General features: G+C 45.4%; 1 protein-coding gene across 3 annotated transcripts in view; it reads left to right on the top strand.

Moving 5' to 3' along the window:
- The first annotated feature begins 1,197 nt into the window (after positions 1–1,197).
- The window catches only part of LOC116990375 (tumor necrosis factor receptor superfamily member 5-like), a 40,403-nt gene continuing 25,227 nt past the window's right edge, over positions 1,198–16,373 (top strand). The window contains exons 1-4 of one of the 3 annotated variants that reach the window (XM_033047991.1): positions 1,198–1,616; positions 8,254–8,279; positions 9,361–9,463; positions 14,780–14,923. In XM_033047991.1, the coding sequence (XP_032903882.1) occupies positions 1,505–1,616; positions 8,254–8,279; positions 9,361–9,463; positions 14,780–14,923 (385 nt within the window). In that variant the 5' untranslated portion in view covers positions 1,198–1,504. The remainder of the gene's footprint in view (positions 1,617–8,253; positions 8,280–9,360; positions 9,464–14,779; positions 14,924–16,373) is intronic. The other 2 variants (XM_033047992.1, XM_033047990.1) reach the window with 2 other exon arrangements.

The following is a 16,373-nucleotide window of genomic DNA, read 5'->3' as shown; positions in this document are numbered from 1 at the left end:
TGCTGTATGTCGCCATGTTCTAAGTAATTCAATGTTCATACCACTGGCTTGTCAGCTATGCAAGCAGAATATAAAGGGCAGTTTCACAAATTTGCGTTTGACCTCAGTCTGGGCATGTGAGTGTTCAATGAAACAATCGTTATTTTTACGTTTGCTCTCGCCGACGTACAGAACAGGAAGGTCGACATGGCAATGGAAAGGAGAGTTTCAATGGTATGCAACCGGGAGATCCAACAGGCCTCTATACTCCAAACATATCCTGGCACCATTTGCCAACTCTTTCTGATTCCAAGAAGGATACATTGTGGCGAGCCGTGAATTGTTTAACTGACTGAAGGTAGGGGGATGAGAATGTTTGTATAAGTTACCTAAAATTAGAGAATTCAACCTTCAAATTCTTAATGGGAAAGTAGTGGGCAGAAAGGCATGTCATGCGTGGTTTAAAGAGCAAAAACTTGTAGTTTACAATGCCAAAATTGAAAAGTTGAGGAAAAACAAGGTGTACAGAGTTGCTTATTGGTTACAATCTGAGGAGTATGATGATGCTACTGATTATGATATGCCAATCTACCAGCTAGTAGCTGATCTTCTCCATAAAGACTTGGTCTTTTGCTAGAAATTGTAATTTCTTTACCTGTCTGTTATGGCATACAGTCTATAATACAATAATATTAAAGTTCTGATGTTGAAAATATCACATTTTTGAATTTTCAAGGCAGTCTGGGTGTTTATTACTATTTCCGTCGCAACAGTCAATTTTGTAATTAGCTACAATTAGGTAACTAGCTAATTATGCCTTAATTTCAGGTCATCCAAGTAAGATGTTTCATATGTTTCAGACAGCTAGCTTCAATCTATAATAACTGAAATTTTCATTCAGTTCTCTTAATTTTTAAGAAAGTTATGGGCTTTTAGGTCAATTGATTGTCCTCGATCACAGCTTTTGTGTTAAGTCAATGGAAAAGCAATAGGGATCAAGATGCTAATTTCCGAGTATGAAAATGACCACAACTTTTTTTAATACTGAAAATATGAAAGTGAATTAGGTATCAAATTAAAGTTCTTTTTATGCTTTATCTGATGGTATATATTACAGGCTTGCTTTTTAAAATCTCAAAATGTTGTTACATTCCTAGTATGCCGGAAGCTGTACTCCTCTATAATCTTTGGTCTTGAGCGACTGCGTGCGTCACGCCCTTTGACCTTATGTGCAACATCCCCTATACCCAGTCTGGGATGGCCTGCACTCCAGTTGGTTCAATTTCAAGTTGCAATAAAAGTTACGTGGAGTTGCAAATGAAAGTGAACATCCGCAGCATCTTCGCCTAATAAGGGAATCGCCTGCCAAAGGTGTTGTCAAACCTGCTGGTGGTTTCCAGTTCCACAACAATCAGGGTGAAAAAGGGACCCCACCCGGAGTCACCTGTTCTCCGGAGATGCCGCCTGTCCCGCAAGCTTACTCCAGCGTTTCGAGTCTTTCTTCCGTGTAAACCGGCATCTGCAGATGATTTTTGTTGCGCGGAGCGAGCGGAAAGTGAAAGCTGCATCCTCCGTGTTCCTGTCGCCGCTCGCAATGGATCCGAGTCCTCCCACCATCAGCGCCTCGTCTCCCCGCAGTAAGTCTCTCAGTGTCGGGGTGCGGGCGCCATGACGGCGGGCGGGGGGGGGACGACCTTCTCCAGAGACCGCCCAGCCCGCACTTGTTTACGTTTACCTTTTGCTGCCTGGCCATGGGTGCCATCCGTGTTTTATTTTCCGGTAAATACGAGCAGGTTTTACCTCAGTCCCACCTCCCACGTTCAGTCTGGCTTCAAACCCCGACCATTAGGCCGCCATTGGGTGGGTGTTGGATCTTTGGGTGAGACAGCGCTGCCCCCTGGCGGCGGGGTGGAGTATTACTGGGCGCGGCTGCCCCTGGCGGCGGGGAGGAGTATTACTGGGCGCGGCTGCCCCCTGGCGGCGGGGAGGAGTGGTGATCACCGCCGCTCGAAGCTCCAACGCAGGTGGACGTTGGGGAGCGGAGCGCCAGCCGGCCGGACTGTGATGATCTCCCGCCCAGACTCCAGGTAGAGAAATGGCGACTAACTGTTCCCTCAGCCTCCTGTCGGAGCGGTTACAGCCCGTGCTGGGCTCGGTGGCCCTTTACGTGCACCGTGAGGGAGGGGGGGGGGGGGGGGGGGGTGTGGAGTGCGGCGAGTGGGCGACATACTGGAGATGTGGAGGAACAATCCAGAAGGTCAGGACATGAGGAGAACGAGGTGGTTCTGAGCCCCAGTGTCCGCCTCACCCCGTGGCTCCACCACATTTAATCAGGCCCGTAAAAAGGGGGGGGTGGCATGACAGGATTTGCGGAACCAGGGTTGGTTTACAGGACAAGGCCAACGAATGCCCTTGCATTAGTAGAGGTAGTGGTAAATGGCAATATACATTCAGGAGCACCTGTTCCGTTGTTTTGCACAATCCGCAGGCATTGCCACAAATAGACTTGACTTGACGATAAGTGATTTTCTGTTGTTCACAACCAAGGCACAAGGCAGGCAAAACGCCATCCACATGATCGCTATATACAAGCCAGGGGTATGCTTGTAACTAGTCAGGGGTTAAATTAGCAATGTTACAAAATTTTGAGATTTAAAAAATCAAGTCTGTAATTTATCCCATCAGATAAAGCATAAAAATAAGTTTAATTTGACACCTAATTCACTTTCATATCTCAAGTATTTAAAAAGTTATGGCCATTTTCATACTGGGAAATGAGCATCTTGTTCCCTATTGATTTTCTATGGACATAACAAAAAAGCTGTGATCGTGAACAGTCAAAAGCCCATAACTTTCTTAAAAATTAAGAGAACTGAATGAAATTTTCAGTTATCATAGATTGAAGCATTCTGAAACAAATATAAAATAATCTTACTTGGATGACCTGAAATTAAAGCATATAATTAGTTAGTTACCTAATTGTAGCTAATTTCAGACTTCAATCACTAGATCTAAACATCTATCCATTTCTTAATAAATGATTAACATTTTTAAATAGCCTAAATGTCCAAATAATATTCACAAATAATTCACAATAAAACATGATTTTAAAATCTCATTTACATTAATTTATAGGCCAAATGGAAGGAATTTAGTGTTTAATTGCTGTAAATAAATGTCCATTTAAATCAGCTTTCCAGTGGGTCCCTGTGGAACGCGCTGGTTTAGAACGTTCACATTGCGGTAGATTTGTGCCCCAAATACCGAGAAAAATACTGCGGGATATAATGGGGCCAAAATGAGCTACTCGCAATATTAAACTTTGTATAAAGGGATCTTTAGAAGCCCTTTTTAATGTAAAAATATACAGCATACCTTCAGATATTTGCTTTATGAGACCCTGCGGTTGCTGGCGGTCGCGGGTTTAGAGATTGATTTTTAAACTACTATAACTGTTATTCAAGGCCTTTAAACCTAATAATAGCTTTTGCGACGGGGTCTTTCAGCGATTTTTCGTTAATAATTAACTAGGCTGAACATTTTCGATTGGAACAGCTTAGAGAAAATCGCGTTTTAAACCCGCCCCCTCTAAACGGCGCCAAAATCGCGCACACCCGCAACGGCAGATTTTCACCGACGCTTCAGGTAGGCTTTGCAACATACCTAGTTAAATCTTCGCCAGCATCCATTCTTATAGAAGGCACAATAGTTGTATGTTGGACCCAGTTTAAAGTGATTCTGTATGAGGTACACCTTCTGAGCATCTGAGAGGTTGGCAATAGCTTTAGCAGCTTCTTCATTGGTTGTGGTAGAATTAAGGAGAACTAGACCAAGTGCAGACCTGTTGGGTCTGTTCCCCCAATGTGTGGTCGAGGGGGAGGGAGGGGGGGGGGGGCGTCACACACATTAACCACCCCCACACACTAACTACCCCGCCGCACACGCGCTAACTACCCTCCTTGTCAATATGTTAACGTTATTAATTTGCTCCTTTTACCCCATAGCCACCAACTCGCAGGCGTGTCTAGAGAGTGGGGGCGGGTAGAGAGTGGGGGGGAGGAACAGGGTGGGGTGTGGGAGAGAGATATAAAGTTGGGAGAGAGGGGTGGGGGAGAGAGGTTTGGGAGAGGGAGAGAGAGAGATAGGTGAGAGAGAGATAGGTGAGAGAGAGAGAGAGCGGAGGGGGAGAGAGAGGAGGGGGAGGGGGAGAGAGAGAGCGGGGGGGAGAGAGAGAACGGAGGGGGGTGGGGAGAGTGGTGGGGGGGAGAGAGGTGGTTGGAGCGGGGGTGGCGGGGATGAGGGGGGGTGGCGAGGGCGATGGCGGGGGGTGATGAGCGGGAGGGGGGTGATGAGCAGGTGGGGGGTGGCGGGGGATGAGCGGGGGGGTGATGAGCGGGACGGGGGCTGGCGGGGATGAGCGGGAGGGGGGGCGAGATGAGCGGGGATGAGTGGGAGGGGGATGTGATGAACGGGGGGTGGCGGGGATGAGCGGGGGGGGGGTGAAGAGCGGGGGTTGCGAGGGCGGAAGAAGGTTTGGGCACCGCCGCAGCGGCGTCTGTCGTCCGGCGACGGGAGGACAGTCTCCTGGCCGATGGCGAGGCTCCAACGCCGCGGATGGAAACGTTGGAGTGGGGGCGGGCAGACAACGCATCCGCACCCCCCCCCCCCCCCCATTCCCACAACTTACCTGGAGTAGACGCGAGGCATCGCGCTCAATGGCTGAAGCACAAATGGCAGTCTGATCCCGACCGGGCCCATTGCGCACGCGCGGATAGACGGCGCCATTTTGCGTTGCTTCCCCAACTGCGCAGGCGCGGATGGGCGCATTTGTTTCTCCCCCAGCGGCCGGAACCAGAATTTCGGGCGATTTCCCACAAAGTGGAAACGCTGATTGTGCTCCGATTCTTACTCTGGGGGAAAAAATGGAGGTGCGGTCGCACCCAGCGCACCCCCCCTTCGGACGGCCATGTTTAACCTGCTCTGCACCCACTCTGTCTTCATAAATTTACACAGAATCCCATAGATATACAGCCCTTTGAACATAGAAACTGGAGTTTTCCCGTTGCCTTTGCTCTGACAATCTACATGAAGAGTCTCCACCCAAACCTGCACTGTCCATTTCCCTCCACTCCCGCTGAGTTCCACCAGCTACTCTCCCTTTCCTTTTGCTGCAGATTCCAGCACCTGAGTTTCTTGTGACTAGTAAGGTTGACTAATATTCTTTTTGCCTCAGCATTTTCTCTTCCAAGCCCGTTTTCCAAAAATCAATCTATCTCAATTTTTATCTGAGCTGCCACAAATTTCACAAGAATCACAAAGATTTGATGCCCTCTGCGTGAAGATATTTCTGACCTCTGTCCTGAATGACTGACCCCAATGATTTCACCTGGTCCATGGTTTTAAGCAGTTTGGCCAAGGGTAAGATTATTTCTGCATCCAACCTGTCAAGCCCCACAGGACTTCATTTCCTCCAGAACCATTGTATGGATCAAGAGTTCCCAACCTTTTTCTTTGCGTTCACCCCTGGCAGCTTTAATCGCACATAACAATGTTATTTCACTTATTTCTGAACAACTTATGATGAACAGATACCGGTAAACCAGAACCAAACACATTCAGTCAATGAGAACAAATATGTACAAATCCAGAATCAACAAATTTATCCCCTGGGGTTAAATTTACCCCAGGTTGGGAACCCTTGATATAGATACATGATAAGAGAATAACCTTTAGTGCAAGGTAAAGTCAGCAAAGTTATCAAAGAGGTAGTTGGTAGTTCACCACTGTTCTCTGGTTGTGGTAGGATGATTCAGTCGCCTGATTACAGCTGGGTAGAAACTATCTGAATCTGGAAGCCGAAGTCCAAGGTTCAAAGATAGACACAAAATGTTGGAGTAACTCAGCGGGACCGGCAGAATCTCTGGAGAGAAGGAATGGGTGACGTTTCGGGTCGAGACAGGGTTCGATCCTGTACGTAGTCTGTATGTTCTCCCCGTGATTGTGGGTTTTCTTCAAGATCTTCGGTTTCCTCCCATACTCCAAAGGAGTAAGGTTTGTAGATTAATTGGCTTGGTACGTGTCAGTTGTCCCTAGTTGTGTAGGATAGTGTTAGTGTGCGGGGATCGCTGGTCGATGCGACCAATTTCTGTTCTCTGCATGGACCACAATCTCTGTAACTCCTGTTATTCCATCCCACCCAACTCGCCCCATTCCTGATATATTTATTCATATTTTTGTCATTTTTTTTTCTGCAGAATGCAGTCATTCAGCCCATTAAACCCACGATGACTCTCAGAGCATTCATATCAATCTCAATCCCCCAAGCACTTCCCTAACATTTATACTGGCACACACCTACTAATCCCCTCCCCAGCTTGCTTCTCCCACTGGCCATCTATGTGAGGGGTAATTTTCAGCAGCTATTTAAACCTAATGACCAGCATGTCTTTCAGAGCAGTGAAGAGAAACAGATCACAGACTGCATACGTACTGCATAAGTGGTCAGAATGAAACATGGGTTGCCGGAGATGTGAGACAGCTCCACCACCTGCGGCTGCCGTTCCCACATTGGTTTAGTTTATTATTATTGTCATTGTACGAAGGTAGTGAAAAGTTTTTTTGTGCTATCCAGTCAATGGAAACACTATTCATGATACAATCAAGGCGTCTGCAGTGCACGGATAAAGGATAAAGGTACAACATTCAATGCAAATTATAACATTGAAGTCCGATAAAGTTTGTTAACGATAGTTTAAAGGTCTCCAATGAGGTAGATGGGCGGTCCGGACCACACTCTAGAAGATAAGAGGTCCATTCAGTTGCCTGATTAACAGCTGGAAAGAAACTGTTCCTGAAACTGGAAGTGTGTTTTCAAACGTCTGTACTTCTTGCATGATGGGAGAAGAGGAAGTGACCGGTGCGTGAGGCAGGTCCTTGATTCTACTGGTGGCCTTGCAGAGGCAGCATGAAGTGTAGTTGGAGTTAATGGAAGAGAGGTTGGTTTGTGCAATGCTCTGGTCTATGCCACAACTCTCTGGAATTTCTTGCACTCTTGGATGGAGCTGTTCCCTAACCAGCCTCTGATGCATCCTGACAAAATGCTTTCTGCAGCGCACCTGTACAAGTTGGTGAGGGTTAGTGGGAACATGCCTAACTTACTAAGCCTTTTTTAAGAAGTAGAGGCGTTGGTGTGCTTTCTTGGCTAAAGATTTGATGTGGCTGGTTGAGGAAAAATTTACTGGTGATATTTAATCCTATGAACTTGAAGTTTTCGACCACCTCTACTTCGGCACCATCAATATATACTGGGGGTTGTGTACTACTTTGCCTCCTGAAGTCAATCACAATCTTCTTTATCTTGCTGACGTTGAGGGAGAGATTGTTGTCTTGGCAACAAATTACCAGATTCTCAATCTCTGTGGAATATAGACCCCGTGGAGGCATTGTATGGAATTATATAACTGGTTTGGACTGATGGTGGGGTGGGAGAGGTGGAGTGTCTGCTGTCCATATGCTTTCTGTAAGAGCTGTCGATTTACTGCCATTGTTTATGTATGTAAAACCGAAGGGATGGGAATCTATGTGACACGTAATTTGTTGCCTTCCATCCGGGGCGAGATCTATGTGTGCACGTGATGGATGTGGCCCACCATCCGCTCACAGACATGTGTCCGGCCCCTATGCAGAACAAGGTTGCCGACCCCTGGTGTAGGGAGTATAATAAGGGGCTGAGAATGCATTCTTGTGGGGTACCAGTGTCGAGAATCAAAGGAAAGGATGATTTGTCACCTATCCTCATTGATTGTGGTCTGTTGTTCAGGAAGTCATGGGTCCAGTTGCAGAGACGAGTGCTGACTCCAAGTTCCACGAGTTTGGAGATTGGCTTGGTTGAGATATTCGTATTGAAAGCTTTCAAAGCCAAGAAACTGAGAGGAAAGAAAATGTCCTTACAAGAGACTGGTGGGAGGAGATGCCGACAAAGGGAAATAAACTTTCTGTTGTTATTTCCATTGTTTTGTACTTCAATTGGAGACAGGATAAATAGAAGGAAAACTCTATGAGGCTTGGTATGAATTGGAAGTGTCAAAGATTAATCCGGAGGGAGATCTGGTGATGTCTGAATTAATAGTCCAGGGCTTCTCTGATCAATCCTTTTCAGAAATTGGAAAATTTGATTGTTTTTCCGTTATTGCTCATGTGCTAGTGCGAACAAATGCATGTCAAATCCATAGATTCCTTTGAGAAATAAATTTACATTTTTCCTTTTGTTTTCAGGTACAAAAAGTGCAGACTTGAAAAAGGTAAGTGTCATCACATTTCTAGTGATAGTAACATTTCACATAATTAATCCAAAATACAGTATTAGCTTTCCATTTCCTAGTATGCTGGTGTTAATAAGTCTTTCCTTCTTGTCAAATAAAATTGGCCAAATACAAAGTTTTCTGGCATTTGCATTCTTTCAGTTTATTGTAGTCAGGATATTTAGCTTAAAATGTTATGCACGATATTCTCCATATATCACCCAGAGTAATAATAAAAAGGAACTGCAGATGCTGGCTGAGACAAAATATAGAGGCAGCATCTCCAGAGAACATACATAAGTGATGATTCTGGTGGGGACCCTTTTTCAGACTGATTGTAGTGGACCTGAAGAGGTGAGGTGCTGTTCCTCCAATTTGCATGTGGTCTGGCAACAGAGGAGGCCCCGGACTGAAAGTGAAGGAGAGTTAAATTGATTTACAACCGAGAACTCCAATGGGCCTTGGCAGACTGAGCACTTGTTCAGTGAAACAGTAGCCGAGTCTACGCTTTGTCTACCCAATATATAGGAGCCCGCATCGGGAACACTAGGTGCAGTAGGTTAGAGGAGATGCATGTGAATCTCTGTCTCATCAGGAAGGAATGTTGGGGTCCCTGGAAGGAGTTGAGGGAGGAGGTATAAGGACAGGTATTACATCTCCTGAGATTGCAGGATAAAGTACCTGTGGGAAGGGATGAGTGAACCAAGGACTTGTGAACGGAATGGTCTCCCTGGAAGGTGGAAAGGGGTGGAGAAAACTGGAGTTATGACTGTTTTTGTCTTTCAATGCTAAAAACTAAACAGCAGCTCTTTTATTCTATTTCTTTTCCACGGCTTTTTCTGTAAAATTACAAGAGTAATTATGCACTTACAATTTATGCCTGGCTATAAATAGTATTTTGCATCAATCCCCCAAAAGATTGTAATTCTCTTGGCCCCCATTGAAAACCTGCCAAAAATGGTGCTGATTATCCTAGACTGCAGATTGAAATTAAAAAAAATTTTTTGGAAATTTCACGGTCTAACTTTTTGCCATTTTTTTCAAATTTTATTAATCTTTATATTTAAATGTTTAATTACAGATTTACTTCATTCTATTACTGATTTATCCACTTTCACAAGTAACTGCGTGTGGTCCAGGCAAATATGAACATAATGGTGTCTGCTGCTCATTGTGTTCAGCTGGTAAGTGATAGCCAATATTTTATACATTCTTTACCACAATGCTAACAAAGGTAATTTCCTTTAACATTCGTATGTGCTGCATATATGATTTTGTTAAAGTAAATTATGTCATAAATGATCTTTTATTTCATTAATGATGTTACCCGTATCCTATGAAAAAAGATAGCAGCTATCCTTTTGTTTTGTTAATATTGAAAGTTTGGTTTAATATTTTTGTACACCAGAAGTTTTTCATATGTGGTAATTTCTCAGAGGATTTAATGAATATATGGGTTGAAACTGGCATCGAGAGACCCAGCCAGTGCTGGACCACAGATATTGCCCTGAGTCCCCTAGATTACCCAAAGTCCAGCCCCGAGGCCTGCCCGTCCATTTGCACATCTCTTAAATGGCCTCCCGCTATGATCCAGCAGCCCATGGACCTCTGTCCTTGGTCAACTAGCTCAATTCTTTACATATATTTTGTGGGGTTTTTTACATGGATTCCGTCAGATTGATTTTTACTAAAATCTTTCTAACGTGGAGAAGCTTTGCAAATACTAATAGAGTTGTCCTTATGGCTGCTCTGCCAAATAATGACACAATATCCATAAATGTTCAGGATTATTGTTGTAGATCAAAATTAATGATGTTGAGGATGCTCTCCTGCAGTTTCACATTTCCATGCCTCTTCCTACTTCATATTTCCCATGATACTACAGGCTTTTGAATGAAAATTGCTGCTGCCGGGTATTTGATCCATTCAAGCACCTTCTACAAAGCTGTGAGCAGGACAGAATGAACAATGCTCTGGAACATAGCAGGGTGGAATCCTCACTGAGGCCCCTGGGTGGTTAAGTTGGGTAATCCTGAAAAAGGCATGGCCGTCACTATTAACTCGTGCCTTGAAAATGCAGATAAAGCACCAACTTGCTTGCATTTTTTTGTGTTTCCTGAATCAGACCAGTGTTCTCCAATCATAAGATTAAACAACGTCGGGCATCAGCAGTAAAATAAAGATTGGAAAGTCAAGGGCATAGTGAGAAAGTTAGATACAGCGGGAGTAAGAAAACTTTTTAAATCCTGTATGCAGCATCAGTGGAATGAAAAAACAAAAATTAAACTTCCATGGTTTCTGGGTTTCACTTGTCAAAAGTGGCTTGAAATTATTATTTCCTCCATATTACAGCAACTCAAACCTCTTCCGGTGTTGTTTAGTATAGAGCCAGCTTTCCATGAAAACAGACATCAGTGATGAGTTGGCCATAACCTTCAGCACAACAGGGTAACGTTTGCCAATGGAAGAGAGTGTGTGAAGATTAACACCACAAACCTGGCACAAAGCTGATGGTGAACAAGGGAGCAGTGAGTGCTGCTTCTTCCGTGGCAAACACTAACTGCAGCCATCACATTCAAAGCTTTGGATCTGTCTCTGCAAGTTCCTTTGAATCAACTGGTAGGATAAACAATCTAACATCAGCATTCTTTACCAGGTCTACGGCTACTTGTCTGTACGGAATTTGTACATTCTCCTTGCGACCTGCGAGGGTTTTCTCCGAGATCTCCGGTTTTTGCTCCCACACTCAAGGCGAACAGGCTTGTGGGTTTATTGGCTGGATATAATTGTAAATTGTCCAGAGTGTGTGTAGGATAGCGTTAAAGCCCTGTCCTACTGTGCGAGTTCACCCAAGAGCTCTCCCGAGTTTAAAAAAAATCAAACTCGTGGTAAGCACGCAGAATGAACGTAGCGGGTACGTCGGAGCTCGGGACGTCTCTTAGCGCTAACGGTAGGTACTCGGGAAACGTGGTAACTCGTGAAGATTTTTCAACATGTTGAAAAATGTCCACGAGTAAAATATACTCTGGATGGAAAAATTTGATACTTTTTAACTACTAGTTATACAGGTGCACAACCTTTTATCCGAAGATCCAAATAACGAAAACCTCCGAATAGCGGCCATTTTTTCGGTCCTTGAAGAAAGGTCCTTGAAAACGTTCACCGAGGGCGGCCTGCAGAGGTGACAGCGGAACCTCCGGTCGGTCCTCGAAGAAAGGGAAACTAAATCCCCATTCATAAAAGAGAAGGTGAGAGTATATTGCACGGGAAGGTTAATAATTGACAATATGCTGCTGCCTGCCCGCTGAGTTAAAAAGTTCCCACGCAAGACTCACGATACACTGTGACAGTGTATCGTGAGTCTTGCGTGGGAACTTTTTAACTCAGCGGGCAGGCAGCAGCATATTGTCAATTATTAACCTTCCCGCGCAATATACCCTCACCTTCTCTTGAATGGGGATTTAGTTCCTCTTTCTTCGAGGACCGACCGGAGGTTCCGCTGTCACCTCTGCGGGCCGCCCTCGGTGAACGTTTTCAAGCGCAAGCACGGAGATCTCAGAGACCCACAGCCAACAGCAGCCCAGCCCAGCCCCGCTCCAACTACAGAGGAAAACTGCAAACTGGCCGGAGACGTCAGGACCACCAGAAGCCGTTCCCCGAGCTGCGCCCCCTCATCGGGACACCGACCCCCAGGCCCACTGCAAGCACGGAGATCCCAGAGACCCACAGCCAGCAGCAGCCCAGCCCCGTTCCAACCAAAGATCTTTGGTTCCAACTACAGAGGAACCTGGGTTGCGGATGACGGGGCGCAGCTCGGGGCGTCGTAGGGGCCCATCGGGGAGCGGGTTCCTGTTGGTCCTGACGTCTCCGGCCACCTGCCATCCTCCGGGAACTGTACCGCCCTTGCAGGAGAGTGGGGTTGTTTGCAGTTGCAGAGGGAGGGGGCAAGGGCGGTACAGTTCCCAGTCTCAGCTCCAGTCCAGGGGGGTGGCCGGAGACGTCAGGACCAACGGGACACCGACCCCCAGGCCCACTGCAAGCACGGAGATCCCAGAGACCCACAGCCAGCAGCAACTCCAGCCCAGCCCCGCTCCAACTCCAGAGGAACACGTAGGGGCAGAAGCTGATGGTGTGCAAGGTACGTCTTGTTCTTGGGGTGGCGGATGAGGGGGCGCAGCTCGGGCTGTGGGCAAACTGCCACTTGTCGCCGTAGCGGCCCATCGGGGAGCGGATTCCTCTGGAGTTGGAGGGGGAGGGGGGTATTGTGCTGTTTGATCGCCCCCTGCTATCCCAGGGACAGGGAGACACAGCGGCTTTTTAGACTGGTGGGCAATCACTTCCAAAGTTCTGCCCACACAGTCAGTACACCTCTCCTACACTGCATTTCATACAAACATTTATTCTGCAAGAAAAAACGACATTGAAGACTCAAACTCGCGACCGAGTAACTGCCGGGATCAAGGCGCAAACTCGCGACCTTGCGGATATGAGCCGAGCACTCTACCACTGAGCCAGCCATTAAAATCTACGCTAAAAAATTTCCATTCCGAAGACCGACAAATTCTGAATTACGAAAAGTGTCTGGTCCCAAGGCTTTCGGATAAAAGGTTGTGCACCTGTACTACTAATATTTCTCGAGCTTCTATGCCTTCTTCCCATTAGCAGCAGTGAGATAATGTTGTCAGAGTGGTGTGGGTCCTTGGTCACGTGGATCTTGCATGAATTAGTTCCACATCCCTCTGACTTGTTCATTCAAGTACCTATCGAGATGCCTTTTAAATGTTGTAACTGTTCCTGTCTCCACCTCCTCCTCTGGGACCTCATTTCAGATACCAACTACTTTTTGTGTGAATATTGTACCTCAAATCCCCTTCAAATTTCTCTCTCGTTTTAATAGAGGATAACAAAGATAGGAGAGATAGAAGTCCAACTGGCAGGAAAATTAAGTGGGAGTGTCAGTTTGGATGGATGCTGCTGATATGCTGAATATTTACATTTCCAGCTTTTATTTGTTTCAGATTCAAACTTTATTGTCATTGTGCAGTTTACAAGTACAGAGACAACGAAATGCAGTTAGCATCTCACCCAGAAGTGCGAACACAGAATAATGGAACAGTAAAAAAAAAATATATATCTATATACAGTAACAGTAGTGCAATTTTCGGGGGGAGGGAGATTGGAAATTACCAAGGTACAGCACCTCATATTTCGCTTGGGTTGTTTGCACCCTAGCGGTATGGACTTTGGCTTCTCCAATTTCAGGTAGTCCTTGCTTTCTCCTTCTTTCCCCTCTCAAAGAAGGGTCTCTACCCAAAACGTCACCCAATTTCTTCTATCCAGAGATGCTGGCTGCTCCATGGAGATCCCCTGCACAATTAAAGCGTGGAATAGTCTTCACCCTACCATAGTTGCCCAACCAAACGCCAATAAATTCAAGGTAGCTCTTTTTTCCCCAAGAACCCTTTTTTGCTTAAGTCCAAGTCAAGAGTTTTATTGTCATGTGTCCCAGATAGGACATTGAGATTTTTGCTTGCTGCAGCACAGCAGAATATGTAAACATAATACAGAACAGGAGATAAAAGTACAGTGTGTTTATATATGATAGACCATATATATACACAATAAATAAACAGATAAGTGCAATACGCTGTTATTGTTTGGAGTTTGATGGTGGACTCTCCACTACCTCCAGTTTAAATTCCATTTAGAATATTTTTGGATGACCAGGAAACCAAGAAGCAAGAGTTACTCCAGGGAGTTACTCTCGCTCCAGGGGTTGGTTCTTCATTGGTTTTCAGCGGTCGCGGTGACCGGGCAGCAATGGCGGCCAGATTTCCCACAATGCAAAGGGAGGGAGAAGGTACCCGGCGCCGACCAGTTGCCGTGGGAGTGCACATGTGCAGGGGGAGGATGTGCTGGCTGTGGCAGTGCGCATGTGCAAAGCGGCCGGCCATGCCGGCGGATGAGGAGCGGCAGAGACCTGGACATGGATGGCGGGCGGAGACGGAGAGTGACAGAGCGATAGAGGGGGGCCCGCTCAGAGTTGAACGACAGATGTCCCGGGGTCTTGCCAAGCCGGGCGAAATGACACGACTTTTAGGTTGCCCGGCGGGACTTTAGGTGGCCATTGGCACCCAGGCAATCGTTAATTTCGAGCCCTGGATTGTTCTAAGGAGAAATATTAAGTAAATCGCCACTTTATTCTCCTGAGTTTAGAAGAAGCCTGTGAGATCATCTCGTGGAAACAACAAAATTCTTACATGCCTTATCAGGTTTGAATCTGACATTTCCCCGTGCTGAGGTGTCTGGAACTATATAATAGTTTTGAGAGAATTGTGGGATATGGGGTTAGTGTTGAGGGAGATGCTGAGATAGACGGTCTTTCCAAGGGCAGAGCAGGAACAAGATGTTAAACAACTAAATCTTGTTTCTTTTATGTGGATTAATAGAAAGTATTTCATATTAATTCACCTTGGACCTCAAATATTTTTAATTTACAGATTTGGGACTTCAAATTAAGGAAGAATGTACCAAAATACGCAATACAACATGTGAGCCCAGAAAAGGGTATTACTGCATTGAAAACTGTCAGATGGCTAAGAAACACACAACATGCCCAGCAGGTCAAGGAGTTAAAGAGAAAGGTGGGTTGTTGGAGTGCCATGTGTTCCATTGCTAAATGCTATCTTGGGGTTGAGTGGTAATCGCCGTGACCATCCTCTCCACAAAATCGAGCAGCATAACAGAATCAGTAAATGAAAAATTGACCAAGTGAGGATATTGCCAAGGAATTGCGCTGAAATACCCTGCGATTCTTTACTGGCCTATGGTGTTAAATTCTGGACAGCACAAAGACATTGAAATTACTGGCACCAAATGGAGCTTGCTCCAAGCTGATCGTTGCATGGGGAGTCCAAGTAGCATCTACACTTCGTTGGGTTTATTTCCATGAGTGCACAAATGTAGAATAGTCTTTAGATTTATGTTCTAAAAAAGCTGTTTGTCCCGCTTACCATTTTTATCCATTATTTCGGTCACCATTGTCCATTTTATTGCTTCCTCTCTGCACTCCTGATTACAGAATGTCTTAAAATCCCTTACTTCTTGATCAGCTCTAGTTCTTTGTTCAGCCTTTCACTGTACTTTGATGCACATAACAATAATAAATGAAAGTAAATCTAAATAAAAATCAATATCTTTATTCCCATTTTGATATTCCTGTGGCTACCTCCTCCTCACACTGTTATTGCAAAACTTATGCTGGTTTCTCTGCTGACAGGGAGGCCCCTACACAACATGCATTGATCCTTGCCTGTACACACAGTAGCTGGAAGTGTTATTTGTGCAGTATAACCATATATAACCATATAACAATTACAGCACGGAAACAGGCCATCTCAACCCCTCTAGTCCGTGCCGAACACATAATCTCCCCTAGTCCCATATACCTGCGCTCAGACCATAACCCTCCATTCCTTTCCCATCCATATAACTATCCAATTTATTTTTAAATGATAAAAACGAACCTGCCTCCACCACCTTCACTGGAAGCTCATTCCACACAGCTACCACTCTCTGAGTAAAGAAGTTCCCCCTCATGTTACCCCTAAACTTCAGTCCCTTAATTCTCAAGTCATGTCCCCTTGTTTGAATCTTCCCTACTCTCAGTGGGAAAAGCTTTTCCACGTCAACTCTGTCTATCCCTCTCATCATTTTAAAAACCTCTATCAAGTCCCCCCTTAACCTTCTGCGCTCCAAAGAATAAAGCCCTAACTTGTTCAACCTTTCTCTGTAACTTAGTTGCTGAAACCCAGGCAACATTCTAGTAAATCTCCTCTGTACTCTCTCTATTTTGTTGACATCCTTCCTATAATTAGGCGACCAAAATTGTACACCATACTCCAGAATTGGCCTCACCAATGCCTTGTACAATTTTAACATTACATCCCAACTTCTATACTCAATGCTCTGATTTATAAAGGCCAGCACACCAAAAGCTTTCTTTACCACCCTATCTACATGAGATTCCACTTTCATGGAACTGTGCACAGTTATTCCCAGATCCCTCTGTTCACCTACATTCTTCAATTCCCT

Source organism: Amblyraja radiata, chromosome 31, assembly GCF_010909765.2.
Source record: "Amblyraja radiata isolate CabotCenter1 chromosome 31, sAmbRad1.1.pri, whole genome shotgun sequence".
Lineage (NCBI taxonomy): Eukaryota > Metazoa > Chordata > Chondrichthyes > Rajiformes > Rajidae > Amblyraja > Amblyraja radiata.
This window is presented reverse-complemented; position numbering and strand designations above follow the sequence as displayed.